Source organism: Centruroides vittatus, unplaced genomic scaffold (assembly GCF_030686945.1).
Source record: "Centruroides vittatus isolate TY-2023 unplaced genomic scaffold, ASM3068694v2 contig_694, whole genome shotgun sequence".
Classification (NCBI taxonomy): domain Eukaryota; kingdom Metazoa; phylum Arthropoda; class Arachnida; order Scorpiones; family Buthidae; genus Centruroides; species Centruroides vittatus.
Window position 1 is genome coordinate 206,888 of NW_027122438.1, and position 23,209 is coordinate 230,096.

The 23,209-nt window shown below is 31.3% G+C and overlaps 1 protein-coding gene across 2 annotated transcripts in view; it reads left to right on the top strand.

Annotated features, from left to right (window-relative positions):
- M6 (neuronal membrane glycoprotein M6) overlaps positions 1 to 22,183 on the top strand; it is a 30,281-nt gene extending 8,098 nt beyond the window's left edge. For both annotated transcript variants that reach the window (XM_067276447.1, XM_067276446.1), the window contains exons 2-7: positions 1,315 to 1,483; positions 15,033 to 15,192; positions 19,310 to 19,466; positions 20,204 to 20,286; positions 21,547 to 21,612; positions 21,700 to 22,183. In XM_067276447.1, coding sequence (XP_067132548.1) covers positions 1,315 to 1,483; positions 15,033 to 15,192; positions 19,310 to 19,466; positions 20,204 to 20,286; positions 21,547 to 21,612; positions 21,700 to 21,828 — 764 coding nt within the window. In that variant the 3' untranslated portion in view covers positions 21,829 to 22,183. The remainder of the gene's footprint in view (positions 1 to 1,314; positions 1,484 to 15,032; positions 15,193 to 19,309; positions 19,467 to 20,203; positions 20,287 to 21,546; positions 21,613 to 21,699) is intronic.
- The last annotated feature ends 1,026 nt before the right edge of the window (positions 22,184 to 23,209 follow it).

The window sequence follows — 23,209 nt, forward strand, 5'->3', positions numbered from 1 at the left end:
AAGGTCCTGACATTCCAAGTTTCAATTCTTGAGTCTCTGTGGGGAGTTTTGCAGGCTGACAATCTGGGGAGCTCCCTTATTTTCCCTACCGGGCAAAGTGTTGCAGTTGAAAATTATTGCAACCCTAATGCTGTTTTTTTTTCTGTTTCTACTTGTGCTCATTTTACCAGGGAGATTGCTACGTTAGTAATAACGCATAGTGGTTTTCTGTTGCTTTCTATATTTCCTCCTCATGTTAAGTCACAAGTTAAAGTTTTTATTTTTTGTTAATTAAAATGTACAAAATTTTATAAATCTGACGGATCATTTGAAAAATTTGAAGCAGCAACAATGTTATCATTTGAAAAATAGGCTTAAGAACATTGCCGTAAGGTATCTTTAATGATAATTTATAAGACAATTCACCTATACACACCGGGTGAAACCACTTAATCCTCTTGTGTGATCGTGTTACGTAAAAAATTTTGAATGTTGATGGCACGCGGTTTCGATAGATTCGGAATTCGATAATTCGAATTTTTATCCGGAAAGTGGATATTCTTCAATATAATGGTCGAAAAAAGAGAGTATAGCTTGAAGAAGGACCTAGTGAGGGGCTGAAAATGTTCACGTACGAACTTTGACAGCACCGGTTACTAGGTTTGCAAGAGGATTAAGTGATCATTTGTAGTCATTAATCGTAGTAAATATTTGTTGTTTACTTATAAAGACAAATTTAGAATAATTATGAACTCAATCCGAGACAAATCTTTAAAAATTAATACTTTTTCATCATTTAGATCTAATTCTACAATTAGAACATACACAAAACAATCTCAAGCATATATAATATATATTTTATAAAATAAAAATTTATTTCTATCAAATATTAATTTGTAAATGCTTTAGGCAAATAATATCAGAAAATTTATTTAATGTTTTAAAACATAATATGGTTTGTTTGTTTAATTTGTCATTCTGTCTCTAATAAATCATTAAATAAAATTGATCACTACGATTTTTATTGATTATAATTGTGATAAAGCTAATTGGATTAAAGAGAATACATATAAGTTCTGGAAATTTTTTCTGAAAGCATTTCAACTGTAACTTACTATTAGATATGAAGTCATCAAATTTAGCTTTATATTCATATCCAATTCCAAATTATCTTCTGTATGATGATAGAGAAAAATGCTGTACATCAGGTAATTTTAATCCTTAATTAAACATGATTTTTACTTTCATATATCAAATATAAAATTTATTATTATTATTTAAGCTAAGAATTTTAAAATGTAATATGATTTTTAATAATAATTTTATTTTTAACAGCTTGCTGCAGTGGTGGATGCATGAAATGCATGACAAGAATACCTTATGCTACTCTTATTGCAACAATTCTATGTTGCACTGGTGTTGGAATCTTCTTGGGATCATTTTATAGAGCAATTGCTCTTACCCTTAGAATGTTTGAAGAAGTATTTAAATATCGATTTCATTGGTAAGCTTTATTATATAAATCTATTTTGAAAAATAATAGAACTGAACTCGTAATAAAGTAATTTACATTGAATTGCAAAAGTTGAAAAGTTATCCAAAATTTTTAAATTTGATATATCTAAGTTTAAAAATGTATATTTTATTGATTTTAATTATATATTAATACATTAATAATTACTATATATTGATATTTTTAATTATTAAATGCAAAGTTTGTAATTTGTTATAAAATGAATTATTTCTTTTTTGAAAATTGGAAATGGTAAAAAAAAAATATATTTTTTGGCTTTTTTTAAATTAAAAATTAACCAGTAATTATTAATGCTTTTATAAATAAAAAATTATTAACATTGTTAATTATGGTTTAAATTTTTTATTAAACTACATTAAGCATTATTGCTTAATTATATAAATTATTCAAAAAAATATTATTTACATTTGTTAATTACTTTGTATTAATCTTTAAATTAGTGGAATTATAGCTTGAACATTTAGACAATCATTTGGTGAAGTCTATTTACATTTGTTTTAGGGCTTTGGCTTCTTAATTAATTGACCAAAATTTAATATTAGTAATTGGCTGATTAATGAAATGACAAACTGCTGATTATCACTGATTTAACTTATTTTCAATTGCTTTAGCCAATTATTGAAAATATATTGTTTAGTGTATATCCCTCATATGACACAGCATTCCTATAACCCTGTTTTGCTCTAACATGGTTTCTCAAGCCATGTTAGAGCAAAACAGCAATATTGGAGACATCCTTGCACAAAACATCACACTTTTTAAGTATAAACATCATTCAGTAGTTTTTTTTATTTAATCCAGCATTTGTGTTGTTTCATATTTAAAATTTCAAGATTCTAAAATCCATTGGCAATGTTGTTTCATGCCTTTTGCCAGGTTTTCTTTAATGAGAACTGATTGTACATTATTTCTTTTTTTTTGTCTTAGCTTCCTATTTTACCTTTCCTACAAACCAGGTGTCACTGTTTTGACACAACTTAGGCTTGTGGAATACATTTGCTTATATCTGATTTATAATTTTTACCAAGATGCCCTTACTCTCTAGGACATTCTATATCATCTGTCTTGAGACACTATCATGTGCTTTTTCAATGTCTATGAAAGTCATCACTGAGTCTTTATTGTGTTTCCAACGCTTTTCCATTAGTAGTCTCACAGAAAATATCAGATCTGTGGTAGATCAGTTCTTCAGAATCCACGTTGTTCCCTTCTAGTTGATGTTCCACCACTTTTTGATCTGTACTCTAAAACTCTTTTAAAAATATTGGCAATATAGGGTAACAATGTAAATAGATTAGTTTCTAATTATTAATATTTATATAAGACTAGCTGACCCGGCCATGCGTTGTTGTGGCTCAAAATGTATCTATTATAAATGTGTAACACTTCCCCCATGGGGGGAATTTCAAAAAATCCCTTTTTAGTGTATATTCTGTTGACGTCACCTATTAAAACGCAATTAAAAACGCAAAAAACCGCATGTAAAATAGTATAAATAGAAGCCGAGTTCTTCACGGTAAGCCTTAATTCTGTCCCTTTCCCCGCTGGGGAATATCGAAAAATCCCTTTTTAGTGTATATTCTGTTGACGTCACCTATTGAAACGCAATGAAAAACGCAAAAAACCGCATGTAAAATAGTATAAATAGAAGCAGAGTTCTTCACGGTAAGCCTTAATCCTGTCCCTCTCCCCGCTGGGGAATATCGAAAAATCTCTTTTTAGTGTATATTCTGTTGACGTCACCTATTAAAACGCAATGAAAAACGCAAAAAACCGCATGTAAAATAGTATAAATAGAAGCAGAGTTCTTCACGGTAAGCCTTAATTCTGTCCCTTTCCCCGCTGGGGAATATCGAAAAATCCCTTTTTAGTGTATATTCTGTTGACGTCACCTATTAAAACGCAAAAAAACCGCATGTAAAATAGTATAAATAGAAGCCGAGTTCTTCACGGTAAGCCTTAATCCTGTCCTTCTCCCCGCTGGAAAATATCGAAAAATCCCTTTTTAGTGTATATTCTGTTGACGTCACCTATTGAAACGCAATGAAAAACGCAAAAAACCGCATGTAAAATAGTATAAATAGAAGCAGAGTTCTTCACGGTAAGCCTTAATCCTGTCCCTCTCCCCGCTGGGGAATATCGAAAAATCTCTTTTTAGTGTATATTCTGTTGACGTCACCTATTAAAACGCAATTAAAAACGCAAAAAACTGCATGTAAAATAGTATAAATAGAAGCCGAGTTCTTCACGGTAAGCCGTAATTCTGTCCCTTTCCCCGCTGGGGAATATCGAAAAATCCCTTTTTAGTGTATATTCTGTTGACGTCACCTATTAAAACGCAATTAAAAACGCAAAAAACCGCATGTAAAATAGTATAAATAGAAGCCGAGTTCTTCACGGTAAGCCTTAATTCTGTCCCTTTCCCCGCTGGCGAATATCGAAAAATCCCTTTTTAGTGTATATTCTGTTGACGTCACCTATTAAAACGCAATTAAAAACGCAAAAAACCGCATGTAAAATAGTATAAATAGAAGCCGAGTTCTTCACGGTAAGCCTTAATTCTGTCCCTTTCCCCGCTGGCGAATATCGAAAAATCCCTTTTTAGTGTATATTCTGTTGACGTCACCTATTAAAACGCAATTAAAAACGCAAAAAACCGCATGTAAAATAGTATAAATAGAAGCCGAGTTCTTCACGGTAAGCCTTAATTCTGTCCCTTTCCCCGCTGGCGAATATCGAAAAATCCCTTTTTAGTGTATATTCTGTTGACGTCACCTATTAAAACGCAATTAAAAACGCAAAAAACCGCATGTAAAATAGTATAAATAGAAGCCGAGTTCTTCACGGTAAGCCTTAATTCTGTCCCTTTCCCCGCTGGCGAATATCGAAAAATCCCTTTTTAGTGTATATTCTGTTGACGTCACCTATTAAAACGCAAAAAAAACCGCATGTAAAATAGTATAAATAGAAGCGGAGTTCTTCGCGGTAAGCTTTAATCCCGTTCATCTCCTCCCGTAGGGGAATTTCGACATGTATATTATATAAAAACACGTGCATATTCGAATGCAACGTTGTGTCAAAATTTCAAAGGAATCGGTAGGAACAAACAAACGTTGTATTTTATTTATATAGATAGGTAGAAAATGATCTGCTTAGGTCCATTCTCACTGAAAAGCATAATGCTTTACAGAAAAGCAAACTTAGGTCGTCGGAAGTTAGCGCCATCTGTTGGACATAAAAGCCTTAATCCATATATAAATATATTTTTGAAAGGGGGGAAATGGTGATCTTCACATATGCCACAAACCTTCGTGGGAATGTATTAAACAACTTCCCAAAGTTTCATGGCAATCGGATAAATGGTGTGGTAATGCATGAAGGACAAACAAACACACACACACACACACACACACACACACACACACACACACTCGTTTTTATATATATAGATAATGGTAACCCACAGATTATCAATATTTGAAAACAGGTGCAGATTTAGGTGAAGATGCGTATTATCTATGATTTTAAATTTTACTTAGAAATTCATCAAGTGTTTTTTTAAAAAACATGATAAATCAATTGTATGTTGCAGACTTATTCATCTGCTGTTGTGATTTTTTTCTCCCCTATAAAATCATCAAGAGCATATATATGTCTTGCCTTTAATTCTCTATCAGTCATATTTCTGTGAATCAATCCAACCTTAATTGATATTCTTACACATACTTACTTAAATTTATATTTTGAAAAGTGATAAGTTTTCATTAATTTTTTCCTCTCTATGTATTGATAACTATGCTCAGAGAACTATTTAGAAATCAACTGCTGATTTTATCATATATTAATCTTTACTAAACAACAGCTTGAGAAATCAAGTTTTAAACTCATTTCTTTAGATATTGATATTATCAGCATTGAAATTTTTTAAGGTTTTTCTTTGTTTATGTACTGTTTGTATATGGATCTGTGTTTAAGAATTTCTTGATTTTGGCATGTGTTTAGTATGGAGCCTTTTATCGAATGATTTTTGTGCTTTTGTGAAACCCTATTGCTCAAGACTTCTGTGTAATGTATGCACCTATGCAAGTAGTCCTTTCTTGCACAGATGTCATACTACATACCTCATTCATTCTCCATAAATGCTTTATTTTGTGGGCAAGTTCTGAGTATTAACTAACTTTTTAGTGTATATATTTTATGTTGAGTGTTTAGTACAGTTATGTTGTATGTGATTTTGTTTGTCAATTTATGTGATATCTGTTGTGGTGGATTGTTTTGTCTATGATTATGGCGTGGTTATATTTATTGTGTATTCTGTGACTATCTGAGGTGTGTATTTGGAATATGGTTTGTAAACATGTAAAAATTTGTGTGCAAGCTTTTGATGTGTTGTATTTGCTATTTGATTGTCAATGTAAGTAGTCCATTTGTGTTAAAAGCTTGCAACCTGATGAGATGTGTTATATAGTCTTATGCATTTCCTAAAAGTGTTATGAGTGAATGTTTGTCTTTTAAGATGTGCTTTCTGTAATTTCTTGTATTTATAAGCTGGTCTTGTATAGTAATCATGAACCCTTCTGTCTCTCCAAAGAAGCATCATGCAGTTCTGACAACATAATCATGGCTGAGATCATTGTGTCTACTGTGGAGCTCCTGAGTCCAAAATTGCCGGATGGTATCTGTGCATTTTGTGTAATTTGTTAGATTCAGATTTGTGTTTTGTAAGTTTAATGGGTGTACTGTTTTTGTCTGCAAGAGTTACAGCTTTATGTAATTGTGATGTTTTGTTTTTTCTGTAGAAAAACTCTGACAATATCTGTGTTTTTTACAGTGCAAGTTTAAACATCTCTGAGGCCTTGTCCTCCTTCTATACAAGAAAAAGTCATCATTTCATTTCTATGGACAACTTAGGGTGGTGTTTGTTGTGTTTTGTTAATGTTGTTCATGTTTTCTTTTGGAGTTGTTCTAGCTCTAAGCTTGTGTGTGTCCCCATTGTGTAACTCCAAATGAATATGTCAGGGTTGGGATGATATAAATGTTTATTGCTTTAAATGTGTATTTTGTATTCATCTGTGTTAGTATTGAATTTAGTCTGCTGTATTTTTTTGTTAATTTTTTTTATTCATGTGTGTTCTATTAGTTTGTCTTGTTTGAAATTAAAAATGTTTAGGATTCCCTCTCCTCCATGGATTCAATGACATTGCCATTTCTGAGAACAAAGTCATCTTTCTTCAAGAATCTTTTTCCTATTCTGCATTCTGCATTTTTAGGTCAAAATCCATTTGATGAATCTCAATAGAGTAAGTGTATATAATTTCTAATAGATAATTTAGCTCTGCTTATGTAGATGCATGGAGTTTTGTCATCCATGTACTGTACATGAGATGAGATAATATGCACATTTATATGCACTTTAAGCTTACACAATATACTGGCATTGCAGTAACATTTTATTTCAATTGCTGCTTTTGCTTCTGTTGCTGCTATAGCTTTTCCATACTCCTCCTGAGTGAAAAGTGGATCAGCCCCATGAAGGTTAAAAACTAAGAAATAACCAATGATCATCTTAAATATTGGGCTATAATCTGGCTAATTAAATGATTGATATAAAGTAATTTGTCACTAGAGGTAGATGTTAGGTGCCACCTCTTAACTAAATTAATAATCATAATTTAAATAAATTATTAAAAAAATTTAGAAGCTTCTGGAATAAAAGAACTGACCCAGGGTGGGGCTTGAACCCGCAGCCTCTGCTTGCTGTGCAGTGCACTTGCCAGTTGCGCCACCCTGACCCCGAGTGAGTCTTTGCTTCCAGAGGTATATTAATTTAAATATAATCTTACTTGGTTAAATACAGCACTGGCTGGGGATGACTCTACATCCATGATCTAAGGGCATCTCCACAACGGCACTCAGCCAAGCACGCATTACTCAGCGAGGTATATATATATATATAACAAACAACTCAAAGTCCGATGTATATACAGAAATAACCAATAATCGCCTTAAATATCACCTTAAATTAATATACCTCTGGAAGCGAAGACTCACTTGGGGTCCAGGTGGCGCAACTGGCAAGCATACCACACGGTAAGCAGAGGTTGAGAGTTTAAGCCCCGCTCCAGGTCAGTTCTTTTATTCTAGAAGCTTCTAAATTTATTTAATAATTTATTTAAATTATAATTATTAATTTAGTTAAGAGATGGCACCTGACATCTACCTCTAGTGACAAATTACTTTATATCAATCATTTAATTAACCAGATTATAGCCCGATATTTAAGGAAATCATTGGTTATTTTTGTGTATACATTGGGCTTTGAGTTGTTTATTATTTATATATAAAACTAGGACCTAAAACTTTTACAACTTTCTTTCACTTTTGGCGTATGATTGGAAAATTATGTCTTGTTTTAATGTTTATTGGAGAAAAATCTTAAATAATTATGAGTAGAACATTATTTATTTGCTTCCATGCATGAATCTTCAATGGCCACTTTGGAAGTGCAGGTTATGCAAAGGTTTTAGTTTTATTTTAGTAATTTTTTGAGGATATACACTGGTATGAGTTATATTCTATCATAAATTATCCACACAAAATTACAATAATTAAAATTAGCATTAATATAATCCAAAATCATTCAGAAGTTTGAGCTTATCTACTATATAAAGCTGAAAAAATGGGCAGTCTCTTTCTTTCTTTCTGTCATGGTATGCCAAAAACAGCCTCTAGGGCTGCCCCTAGCTATTATTTAAATTAACAATATAAATTATTTTTTTATTGTCACAGTATAATATTCAGTATATTATTATTTTTATTTGTAATTTAGTATGCCCCGATGCCTGCATCGGGCCTTTCAACTTGTATTTGATAAAATACAATTGTATAGCAATGAAACACTTCTAGTTGTGATGTAATAATAATAACAATAATAACTCTCCTGTGGTCACCACCTGGTCGTGGTGGGAGAGCCCAGTAATTTTACTGATCCATAGGGCAATGCAGGCTGGAGCATAAGCTCCTGGTAGGGACACCCATGCCAGTAAGGTCTATGGGGAGAAATGAAGCTAAGAGTGACCACACCCACATTCTGTGGAGATATTTATTATGGTGATAACTAGATCAAAGTGTGATACCGGCTCGGACGTCGCCCGGGTTAACAAGGTCCGCGTTCGTGAGTTAGGCAGAGGCTCACGTTCGAAAAATAGGCCACAGTCTCCCCTGGTTACCGGTGGCGAAAGCAGCACCGGCCCAAGCATGGCTACTGCAATGCCCTCAACAGATGTGAGGAACCAACCCAGCCTTGGTGTTTCTGTGGCAATGCATCCACAGACCACAAAGGCTGGAAAACCACGCCAACGGATGAAATGGACAGTAGAAATGAACGAGTTTATCATCCGTACTTACTACACAATCACAAAACTTGAAACAAACATGACAGCATACAGACAACAACTACACCATAAATTCACACAACAATATCCTCACCTCACTGTCACTGAACAAAGGGTTGTTGATCAAAAAAGAACAATTATACACAACAACCTTATTCCACAAACAACACTTGAACTTATCAAACAACAGGTTGCTGATCAAATACATCAACAGACAGAAACATCTAACATTAATGAAGATCATGTAACCTGTCAGGATAATCCAGCAACAAGCATTGATAATAACACACACACAACAAGTACCACTAATGATACTACAGACACTTCCTCATCCATCACTGATAACATAGACATGGATTTAGTTAATACGCTCTCACCTATATTTCAGGAAACACTCACTAAATATACAGGCACAGATCCCACACAACGACCACGAATACCAAAAATAAACATGTCAAAGGAAGTAGAAAAAACACTAAATTATGTAAACACTCACTTAATACCACACTACATTCATTCAATTTCTACACTCGCAGACATTCATACATTAGTTTATGCTGGGGCAGTCACAGTAGTGACACACCATGGACTGAAAGTACAGTCACAGACAAATACACAGAAAACACAATACTATCACAAGCCTGCCTGGCAGAGAAGAATAGAAATACAAATAAATGACATTAGACAGCAATTAGGCAGGCTGACACAATACACTAAAAGCAACATAACACCCAAATTAAGGAAACAGCTCAAAAACATTTTCAAGAAAATAAAAACACATACAAAACATGAACATCACAACACACACATTACAGAATACATTGATACACTAAAACAAAAACTTGCTGCCAAAGCACGTAGACTCAAACGTTACAAAACATGTACACTACGAAAACAACAAAATAAATTATTTACAAACAATGAAAAACTCTTTTACAGACAAATTAATAACAAAGCAAACACTGATACACAGCACAGTGGCACACCAACAGAAGAAGAACTCACAACATATTGGTCTTCTCTTTGGTCCAGTGCTGTCACGCACAATGCTGATGCAGGCTGGATCGAGGAGGAGAACAGAAACTTGCACAACATACCAACTATGCCCTGTGCTGAAATAAACATACACGATTTCCAATACACTGTCAACAGAACACACAACTGGAAGACACCTGGTGTAGACAACATTCACAATTTCTGGTACAAAAAGTTTACATCACTGCACCAGGAACTAGCTAAACACCTAACACACATTATCATCAATCCACAGGACATGCCAAATTTTCTTACTCAGGGCATCACCTACATGAAACCTAAAAACAACAATACCACAGACCCCACACAATACAGACCAATTACATGTCTCCTACACTGTACAAATTATTGACATCCTGTATCGCAAACAAAATATACAAACATATTGAAGAACACGACATTCTAACAGAACAACAAAAAGGTTGCCGTAGAAATCACAAGGGATGCAAAGAACAGTTACTCATAGATTCAGTCATTCTACGGCAAGCACACAAACAACACAGAAACATACACATGGCTTATATAGACTACAGAAAAGCATTCGACAGTGTTCCACACAGTTGGCTGCTACATATTCTACATATGTACAAAATACATCCATCACTCATTGCATTCTTTCAAAACACTATGCAGCACTGGAGAACAACACTACATCTCAGGGTTAGTAACACTTCCATACAAACAAACCAAATTTTTATTAGGCGAGGAATTTTTCAAGGAGATTCCTTGAGTCCTCTCTGGTTCTGCTTAGCCCTGAACCCATTATCCAACATGTTAAACAACACGCAATATGGTTACAATATCAGACATGAAAAAACAACACAGTTTACACTGTCACATCTCATGTACATGGATGACATAAAACTTTATGCATCCACACAAAAACAACTTTATCAACTCCTACAATCACACACTCATACACCAAGGACATACAAATGGAATTTGGCCTAGATAAATGCAAAACAGTTCACATAGAAAAAGGAATCCTGAAGAAAGAAGATTTTGCACTTGGAAATGGAGACGTTATTGAATCCATGGAAGAGGGCGAGTTCTATAAGTATTTAGGATTCCAACAGGCCAAACTAACAGAACATACACAAATAAAGCAAAGATTAATTAAAGAATACCAAAGTAGGTTAAATGCTATTCTCAGAACACAGTTAAATGCAAAACACACAGTTAAAGCAATAAACACATATGTCATCCCAGTACTCACATATTCTTTTGGAGTTATACATTGGACTCACACAGATCTTGAGCAACTCCAAAGGAAAACAAGAACAACACTTACTAAACATAAACATCATCATCCTAAATCCGCCACAGAAAGATTAACCCTTCCACGTAAAGATGGCGGACGTGGCCTGATTGACATAGTTAACCTTCACTACAAACAAATACAGTCACTGCAAGAGTTTTTCTATAAAAAACAAGAAACATCACAATTACATAAAGCAGTAACTCTAGCAGACTCGAATAACACACCATTAAACTTACACTCACATCATATGGACACAACACAACATATAAAAAGCATAGACACCATTAAGCAATCGTGGGCTCGAAAGGCACTCCATGGCAGGCATCCTTATGATCTGGCCCAGGATTTTGTTGACAAAACTGCGTCAAACAGCTGGTTAGCTCGGGGATGCCTCTTTGGGGAGACGGAAGGATTCATGATCGCCATACAGGATCAGGTCATAAATACTAAAAACTACAGAAAACACATACTCAAAGATGCAACACTCACAAATGACACATGCAGAAAATGTCACATCATGCCAGAAACTATACAACACATCACCTCTGGTTGCAAGCTCTTGGCACAGACAGATTATCTACACAGACATAATCAAGTAGCAAATATAATACACCAAGAGCTTGTAAAGAAACACAAATTAGTAGACATCCACGAACCATACTACAAATACATTCCACAGACAGTATTGGAAAACAACACGCACAAAATGTATGACGACAGAGCCATAATCACAGATAAAACAATTTACCACAACAGACCAGACATCACACTCATTGACAAACACAATAAAATCACATACATTATAGACATATCCATTCCAAACACTCACAATATACAAAACGCATGCACTGAAAAAATTAGCAAGTACACAGAACTCGCCCAGGAAATAAGGCATCTGTGGAGGATGGATAGGGTGCTTATTGTACCTGTTGTTCTCTCCTCTACAGGTGTCATACCACACACACTACACAAAAGCCTGGGCACATTACAATTGAATAGAAACACATACATCACACTACAGAAGGCCACTATATTGAATACATGTCATATTGTGAGAAAATTCCTGAATACAGACACACACACTGATACACTTCTTTAATTGTCTGTTTTGGTTACTATGCCTTGACTTTGGTCCGGCATAGTACACAGCCACCGGTGTTAACCGAGTATATCTCACTTAACCCAACATAATAATAAAAATATGAAAAATTAACATGAATTATACATATTTAAACAGTTTCAAATATTAAAAAGTATTTTTTAAAAACATTATTTTGTCCATTATCTGTCCTTTCTATTTTTTATATACAGGGTGGGCCAGCAAAAACGAAACGGCAGAGTGTTCTTGTTCGTCCAAGCAAAGCACTCGGACAGGTCGATCTTTTGCTCGAGGGGACATCTTTTGCAATAAAGTTTTTGCGATTCTGAATATTAACTAAACAAACAGTTTTTTTCGAAATAAATGTTTGTTTAGTTAATACAAAATAAATGAGTTTTTAAAATTTTTTGTTGTCTGTTGTATTCAGAATCGCAAAAACTTTATTGCAAAAGATGTCCCCTCGAGCAAAAGATCGACCTGTCCGAGCGCTTTGCTTGGACGAACACGAACACTCTGCCGTTTCGTTTTCGCTGGCCCACCCTGTATATATTATTAACATGGAGAAAATTAGATTTTAGTATTTCTTTGGATGCACCCCTCAGAATTGTTCCAAGCCACATAAAAGTCATCTGCCTGAAATTTTATCTGAATAGAATAATAATAATGTACATACTCATGTAAAAGTTGAATTTTTTAGATCATTTTTTAAAATCAAATTTATGGGGTTGACTACTTTTGAGGAGCTGAAATTCAAGCTAGAATCCAAAGTTCTGAATCACTAGCAGAAGCCCAACTGATTTCTAAACAAATAAAAACAAAATCACAATGAATTACAGTATTATTACCCATTTGGCACTTTTATAGAAAAAGCAAGGATATATAGGATATAAGGATTTTATGGGAAAGCAAAAGTTTAAAACTTTTTTATCACCTGAAAAAAAAATAATCAAGTGATTTCTTTACAAGTTAAGATGCAGATATTCATCTTTTCAGGGTCTTCCAGCTAGGAAGCACAATACAGTAATTTATCAATCCAAGGGGATCAAAGTATGATTTTAAAGGTAGATTTAAATTCCAATCAACTTCCATATTTCAGGTGTGATAGACTGCTTTTTTCTGCAACTTTTACTGTTTTCTGTATAGTTTTTTAAAAATATGAAACTGGAATTACATGAATTTTTATATTTAATTTTCATGTACAGTAAATGGTGTCCTAAGCAAAGAAATATTTGGTGCATGAGATACTTTTCTCCAGAAACCCTTCATCATGCAATCTGCATTGCTCTATTTCCAGAAATAGTATTACATAACATTGAAGTAAAGACAGAAGAAATTTAATCACCTGAGAAAACTAAGACTTTGTGCTGTGACATTGCTTCTAACACTTGTTACCTGAAAGGCACTTGTGTTCTATTGGATCATTTCCTGCAGAGAGACTTGCTCTATTTGTCTTGCAAATTGCACATACTGGAAACAGTACTAAGAGCTGTATTTCCATCAGTAATAAGTCTGCATCACCAGAATCCAGTCCAAATGTGCAACTCTTCCAGTGATTCAGAGATGAATGGGCAACTATAGATGTGTCAAAATTTCAGACTGGAGTTGCAGATGAAGTTATAGAACAATCTTTTCCTGACACTCGTGACCAAGTATTGCAGTTCTGTTTGAGTTCTTTGTAACAAAGGCAGTGTAGAGATGACTACAAGGAATTCCTGTAGCTCACTATAATTTTTTTGGGGAGGAATCCACTTGTAAAACTCCCATCTGCTACCCAGATGCTTTCCATCATGCCATGTAGACATCAAAATTCAATATACAGCTTAAAAATATTCTTTTGGAAACAATTCCATCTGAAAGGTGTAGAAGAATGAGCACTTACAAGGGTAACCTGACAGTTTGTAATCATCAATTTCAATGAAATTTTGTGGATGTGTTGTGTTTACTTCTACTTAAACTCTAAGCCACACAACCCACTATTCAGGAATTTTTGAGAAAATTATGACAAAAGTATTTCTACAACTATGTGAATCAGTCTTTCATATTTATATTAAGAATTGTGATGTAGCATAATTAGTTAAGGTGTCACATGCAAAACATTTTTTTCTTTTACATGTATAATTTAATTTTATCATTTTTAACTTTATGTAAATTTTTTAAGCTCATTGAAAATATATATTTTACTTTGATCATTTCATTTTTAGAAAGTACATATAACATTGTAATCACATTTTGTATTATTTAATGTAATCTAATCTAATAAGGACTTCTAATTGAAATATTACACCCATACATAAAAAATGAAAAGATTTTAATAATAATATATTCATGGTGTAGTCAAACAAGTTTTCAAGTTTCAACTTCCATGTGTGTGAATTTACAAATGATATATATATATTCATGGTGTAGTCAAACAAGTTTTCAAGTTTCAACTTCCATGTGTATGAATTTACTTTTAAGATTTTCTGCAGAAGAACACAGATTTATTTTATCTATGTTTATTGTAATAAATGTTCAATAATAATTTATTAAAATTTTTTCTATAAAAACTTCTGATGATAATTTTATTTAATTAATAAAAGTGCATATTTTAAAAGATCAAAACAATGTTCTTGTTATAATAGTGCTATCTTTTCTCCATTCAAGTTATTAGCTAAATGAAGTTAAAATATGATAGATTTTAATTTTATAACAACTCAATATAAAAAATTTATCTTTTAAAATATACTTTAGGTTGAGTGATATGCATATTATATTTATTGGAATTGGTGCCACTATGGGAGGATTAAGCTTAATACTTCTATTGGTTGGATTTCTTGCAACCGGTGCAACCAGGGAAAAAGTTTATAGAGGATGGAAGTCAAGAGTTGGAGGCAGAATTACATGTGCAATTGTAAGTTTCAACAAAAAATAATAATAATGTTTACTTTAAATTTTATTTAACATTTATCATTTTTTAAATTATAATCTATGTTTATTTTTAAAATAATTAAATTGGTTTTGTTTTATCAGGCTGTAAAGGTAAAATTTAGACATTTTTAAGAAATCTTTATTGACAATTAACAACAATTACAGTTCAGTTTTGTAGATAATCACCATCAATATTAATTGCACCTTGCTACCTTAGCTGCAAACTTTCAATCCTTGAGAGAAAAATAATAAGCCCTTTAAGACCATTTTCTGTTGACTTATTCCTTTTCTCTCAAGTAAGTGTGTTGGCATGAATTCCATACTATATTTTTATGTTATTTTTGAGATGAATTCCAAAAAAAACTTTCAATTCTGTGAGCATAGATTGACTGGGGTTTTTCATTAAAGAAAGTCTCTAGTCATTCTCACATGGGTATTTCATTGAATTATATAGGGGATATCAGTACAGCGGATACAAACTTTCAGGAGAGAAAGAGTTCACCTAGACGATGGGAAATCACATAGCAATGCATGGTTGGAAATGCTTTCCTGGCATGGTAGTGATGACACAAAACACAAGAAAGGAAGGACAGGAACAGGATGAGAAAACATGTTTATTATTCTTAGTACAGCAAAAATTCTGGGATGTCTGGCTGGTGTACACAATAGATGTCACTACACCAGCCAAAGACATCCCAGCATTTTTGCTGTACTAAGAATAATAAACATGTTTTCTCACCCTGTTCCTGTCCTTCCTTTCTTGTGTTTTGTGTCATCACTACTGTGCCAGGAAAGCTTTTCCAACCATGCATTGCTATGTGATTTCCCATCGTCTAGGTGAACTCTATCTCTGAAAGTTTGTAACCACTGTACTGATACGCCCTGTATATTGGCAATATGGTTCTGCAGGGTAAGAAATAGATGGTAATCAGTTGGTGCCAAGTCTGGGCTGTAAAGTGGATTAGGTAGAACTTCTCCAGCTTTGTCAAGATCATCTTGCTTTGTGTACTGGCACATTGTCATGTGTACTAGCACATTGTCATGGCACTGCATTATGTCTAATATCATGACAATGTGCCAGTACACAAAGCAAGATGTCAATTAACTGTCAATTTTTAGAGTATATTGGAACATGCAAATTGTTGTTCTAATTCTCTGGTGGTCAAACATAAATTATTGTCTATCAGTTGCAAGGAAACATTATCATCAATAGTGAAATTGCTGCCTGGTTGAGGTTCATCTTGAAGTGAGAAATCTCCATCCTTGAATTTCTTGAACTAATTGTAGCAAATCTACTTGTTGACTGTGTCCTCACCAAATACTTTGTAGATGAGATCATGAACATCCATTGCATTGTGGCCACTTTTGAAGTGATAGAGCAACAGCACACGAATATGTTCTTTGAAACTTCATATTGTCAGACATTGCTGATGTGTCTATTTCCAATGAAATATGTAAAGAAATGCCTCCTGGTTACTCTACTTGTACAAGTATTGTATACCCACAACAAATGTTCTAGAAAACTCATTGTGGGTGTACAGTTTGTTTTTCCAGTCATTTCTAGAAAATATTGAAATGTCTAAATTTTACCTTTACAACCTGGTATGATTATTTCAATTTCATTTTTTCAGTTAATATACATGTATTTTAATCTCCTGAATATGAAGAATGATAATAGACTAAAACAAAAACTGTATAGTGAGGAAGACAAATGCATTTTATTTTGATTACATGTTTCTCAAGATATTTCACATATCATCAGGATCAAACACTTAATGATACAGATTTGAATGTAAAATATAATAAATTTTGATAACGTGTGACAGAATTAACTCATCATCCTGCACCCAAGGTCATTTAAGCACTAATCGATTTTTAGTTAGTTTGCATAAAAATTTCAATTGATTGAAATATCTGAAAAAATTACAACCTGACTAACTTTTCTTTAATTTTATGATGTGCAATTCAGTTTTTGCTTAAAGCGTTTCATTATTTTTATTTAAGACATATGGTCAAATCAGTACTATGGTGCGTGTGAACTCTGGTTTCAGTTTTCAAATTTCCCGCCAGTTGCTGTTACTAAAAACAGCTACAGCGGCAGCATGCACTTGTTTGCTTTATAATCGCGTTGTTTTAAAGGGAATAACTTCTAAAAAATTTGACCCAGAAATAATTTAATTTTTACATTGGTATTTTTTAATCATTTTATAAACTGTTATGACACCATGTCCCATATAATTTTTGTATTTTTCTAATTTTATGAATATAAAAATTCAAGGCGACTGTAATATATAAAGTATAATTCATTTCATTTATTAAAATTAAAATCATAAAAGGTCGAGATGCAACGCAGGTTTTATTTATATAATTGCTTTGTTTTATTCAGACACCACCTCTTTACTCTGATCAAGAAATGTTGATCAAACTTTGAAACTTTAACTTGTATTTTCTCTCCTGATGTTTTTTCAACTGTCACCTAAACATTTAAAAATTTTATGGCCATTACGCAATTGTTTTTCCTTTTCTCTGGCCATGCTGTTTTCATGTTTTATATAAATTTTCTATTAAAAGTAGAATGGAAGTAGAACATTTTATTATTGTATAGACATATTTTTTCTATTACCCATTTCTTCTATTTTTTTACTTTTGAAATAAAGTCAGTCATAGATATTATTCCTAAATAGATTTATTAATTATTATAAAAATGCATTATGTCTAAAATTACATTAAAATAACACTCTCTAATTAATCTCTGAAATGAAAAACTAATTGAATCGAGTCCCGCCGCCATATTAATTAATACGCGACAGTTTCTGAGCACATCGCATTACATCAAATTAAATAATTCATAAAAATTAAAATAATAAATACGTTTTTAAAATAATTCACCATATCTGTTTGCAATAATATTGTAAAATGCAATGTGCTTATAGATTAGCATTTCCAATAATATTTAATTAATTTTTGAATTTTATTATATTTTATATATAAAAATCTACAAAAACAAATAAATGCATAAACTTAGTTTAACCTTTCAACAGTGGAACAGTCAGGTGTGGGGCTCCCACTTAGTTGTGGAGAAGAAATGTGGGAAATTTTTAAAGTATATTTTCAAGCGTTTTTTCTCATTACCGTTTCAGAAAAAGATTTTGTAAACAGTTCTGTCTAGTAAAGAAAAGTCTTTTTTTATTGTTACATAATTCATTTTTTATGTGAATTTCTTTTTTGCGGTTAGTTTTTAGCTAGTTTTTGGCGATACCCCCAAAAGAATTTAGCGAGTATAGTCGTCCCTCACCACTGCCACACGATCGCTTTGGACGATTATAATCGTCCCTCGCTGTTAAGAGGTTAAAAAATATCAGCAACTTCAGACAATACAAAGATACAAGAAACCTCCAAAAAATTTAGTTAATAATAATTAAAATCAAGGAAAAAAATAAAACTTCTAAAGTACGGAAATTTCTGTGTAAAAAGTCAGGTAAGCGATCACGTGATGCCCATCTCCCCACCTTGTGTAACCAAAGTGGGCGAATTTGAAATAAAAGCATAAACTCCAGTAGAAGTCTAGCATCAACGCATGTCTAGGACAATAAACTTGAATGGGATCAAAGATGAAACATGACACCTTGTAATTTATGCTAATTGTCTTCTAATATTAAAAAATTAAAATCTTCAATAAATTATAATCAAATTAAGATTTTTTTTGACTGAATTTGATTAGAAGCATATTGAAAAACTGAATTAAAGTAAAAATACTGGTTTTTCGACACTAAATTTTTATTAATTCATTTTTTAAATTGGTGCCGAATTAACCGAAGGTGTGTGATGATGGGTTAAACATAGATTTTTGTTTCATTTTTAAAGTGAAACAAATCCATGTTTAAATCATATCTACATTATGGCATGAAGTTGTCTCCAGTAGTAATAGATTTTATAATAAATCATAAAACTTTATAATAATTTTGTTTTCTTAAATAGCAAGTTTCTTAGTAATTCTAAACCATTTATTTAAAAATCAAGTTATATGTTTTTTCATAATTTATTAACATTGTTTGCTAATTTTATTTTGGTAAATGAATGTTCAAATTTTATTTTTTCAGTTTATGGTGATAACTTACATTTTGGAATTAATATGGCTGTTAGTATTGATATCTATGGTTGTCATTACATTTATTTGTTCTATGTGGTGGGGAATGTGTAACAATTTGAACAAGGAAGCAGATCCCAATTTACGATGTATTGATCTTAGGCAATTTAGTAAGTATTAAATTTTTTGAAAATATTAAAAATACACACATGCATGTCTTAATTTTTGTGTTTACAGTTAAATCCCTCTATAGCAATATTTAGTAGAACAAGAAAAATATTAATATTATTAATATTATTGGCTCTATGCAAAAGGTCATTGTTTCTCCACAGAACAAACTTCTTAAGAAAAATATTGTTGTAGAAAGGTTTATTGTTATAGTAAGAGTTTTTTTAAAAAGTAGCCCTTTCGTTATTTAACATTGTAGAGTATAAATAAGGTTATTTTTATGAAGTTAGACAACATTATTAAAAAAAAAAACATGCATTATTATTAATCTCCTCTAGTATAAGATTTAAGTGATTTTATTGCATATTAATATTTCTACAGTATATGTTAAACATCCAAAATCCAAAATTGGTCAGAACCTGAATCTTCCTAGATAAAAATGAACCAAGTAAAAGTAAAACTGAACTAATTTTAAGATATAATTTCTTAAGGAGAAAGCTATTTGTAATTATAAGTGTAATTTGTAACACTAAGACATCACTGAGCACTTTCTAAGAGACTAATTTTTAATTGTGGCAGTAATATTGCCTGATCTAATTAGCAATCATTTAGTTTCATTATAGGCCAAAGAATCTAATAGTTTGGTAGATGAGTTTTAATAATTAGGCTTGGTGATTGTTTATATGCACAATTATATTAGTCTTTTTATTAATGAACTTAATCAGTTTTTTTTAAATAGAATTTCTTGTTACATCTGATACTAACATTGATGACCTTAAAATATGCGAGGAAGGAAAACTGAAGAATTTTTGCAAAGATTGTGTAAGTTTGATAGTATATTTTAAATAGTATTTGTGTATTATTATTTAGTGGATAATTATTTTCTACAGTTTTGTAAATGCATTATTTATAAATATTAATACTCATAAGATTGTAATGAACTAGGAAATGATAATATGAACAAACTATTAAAATAACAATAAATATAATATAAACAAATTATTGGTGATCAAAAAGAGATTCTCTGATTTTATATCATGTTACTATTTAAATATATTTCCATCTTTTTATTGTTGCTATGCTCTTTTCAGTATCATGTTACTTGTATTAACATTTGCTTTTAGCCAGCCCACTTTATTATCAATAGCTTTGTATATCTGGAAGACATACAGTTTAATAATGCATGTTATAAAAATGGCAAATAGTGCAGTTATAGTGGGTTATCTTGGCCTGTTCATTGCTAACAGGTATATTAATGCTATGTTATAGTTTTGGTTATTAGCAAAGTTATTTAAATGTAAGTCAATAAATTCCTTTTTCAGAAATTAAACCATTTATATTGTAATTATTAAAAATTATTTTTTAATGATATATAATAAAAATGTGGTGGGTGATGGAGAAAAACTGGCTTCATTTTCAGATTCAGCAAACAAAAAAGAATAAAATTCACTTATTGCTGTTTCTGTTCTGAAAATTTTTTTCAATTTGTAGAGTAGTGTTGTTTAGTTTTAATTCTTCACTCATTTATCACATTTATTCACAATTTAGTATTTTTCTATACTCTGAAACTAATCATGTTTTTTTCTCATTAGAAGAAATAGTCTTATTTAGATCCTTATTATATCAAGTTTTGCTTAGTAATCTGTACAATGTAGAATTTAAAAACTTTTCAAAGATCAAAAGAAATAAATTTACACTGTAATATGGTTGCTGTCTATTTGTTCTTCTATATAAATGTCTCTTTAATCCAAAAACTTCTTCAGGAGACTATTACAGCATTTCGGTTAGGAACATCTTTATTTTAAAAATTGGATTATAAATGCATTTCAGGTTGGTTTACACTCCCAACCCCTCTTCAGTGCTGTACAAAAAAACAATAATATAAGTAGGGTACAACATTAAAATCCAATTTTTTAAATAAAGATGTTCCCAACCAAAATGCTGAGATAGTCTACCGAACAAGTTTTTGGATTAAAGAGACGTTTATATACAAGAAATAAATTTATTTTAAAACATGATAATCCAGTATTTATACCACAAATATATATATATATATAACTGTTTTTTGTTTTGTATTTTTAGGTTGAACCATCTGAAGTGCTTTTTATTCTTTCACTTGCATCTTCATTACTAGTAGTTATTAGTCTAGTAAGTGGGCTCAGAAATAATTTTGAAAATTTTGGTTAATTTTGCAATTAAATATAATTATTACAAATCAATTATTTAATTGTTTAGGTGAATTATTTAATGTGTTTATCAGCTAATTATGCTCGTATCAAAGATAATGAAAAATTTCAAGATTTGCAAGAATTACAATATTTACAAGAAACTGAATTGGAAACTCTGCCAAAAGATCGGTTTTGATACCTGCCAATATTTTGTCAATTATTATTGAATAAAGAATTAATTTTTCTTGTTTTAAACATTACATTCCAGTAATGGTAATACAGAAAATTAACATTCAGATTTTTTTAACTGTTATAAATTTATAAAGAAAAAACATTTGATATATATATATATTATTTTAAATTTTATCAAATATATATATATAATATATAATTTTTTTTTAATTTGATGTTTCAAGATGATAGAAATAAAAATAGAAGTAAGATGGTTCTAAATTATAGCAGTTTAATATCCTGTGTGTATTAAGAATTTATCTTAGTATTTTGGTAATTTATTGATTTAGCAAGTCAATAATAGTAAAAAATAAAATTATCTTCTTTTTTTGATATATATATTTTAACCAACAATTTTCTTTTGGTAATTATATATAGTACTTTTTATTAATCTATTTTATTTTATTATTTTTTAAAATAAATTTTTGAGTAATTCATTTCAAAAGCATATTGAAGACTGTCATCCAATATAAAATGTAACTAATACTGTAAGTTGTGATATATTGTAAATATTCATTTTTATAAAACAGTTTTTCATTACTATGAACGTAATAACCTTCTCATGCATAAAAATTTCTAATAAAAACATCATATTAAATATCCTTTGAATAGTTTTGCGATTTATACAGTTTCCAACCAAAATATGTTAAAATTATGAATTATTAATTATAACATATGAATAAATTTAAAACACTTTTGTTTTTGTTTTAATTAATAACTGTATACTGTAATCAATTTTTATGAAATTTGTGTTTTCTCAAGCATGCAGAAAAAGTACAGTACATTTTGCAAATTTTAGCTAGTCTGCCTGCTGTGATGCACAGTAACAAGGATGAGAGTATGTTAATATAGAAGGGTGCATGCTACATGGATATATCTGAAGCTTATCTCATATTTTCAGAATATACTCTCTAAATACTTCAATGGTACTTTAAATACACCTGCATCCTTCCATTACCCAAATAGATGGTCTATTTGGGTAATGCCTAGCTCCCAGTATTTGTGAAGTGACCTGTAGTTTGGTTTACTTCATTAGTTAACATAGATGATTTTTATACAATATTAAAAAAATTATATGAAAGCTTTTGGTCTCAGTATTAATGTTTGAAAAAATTAACATTGATCACTTTAGATATGTATTTAAAATCATATTTTGCATTTAATTTGACTTTTTGTGTGTGTGTTTGTGTGTGTAGGATAAAATATATTAAATGTATGACTCAAAAATTATCCTCTTCATAAACATTGAATGTTATCCATTATAATATGCATCCTATCACTGAGCTTAGTTCTTTTGACAGTGGCAAAATCAGTACTTTCGAAGCATGAGCAGTATAATAATATTA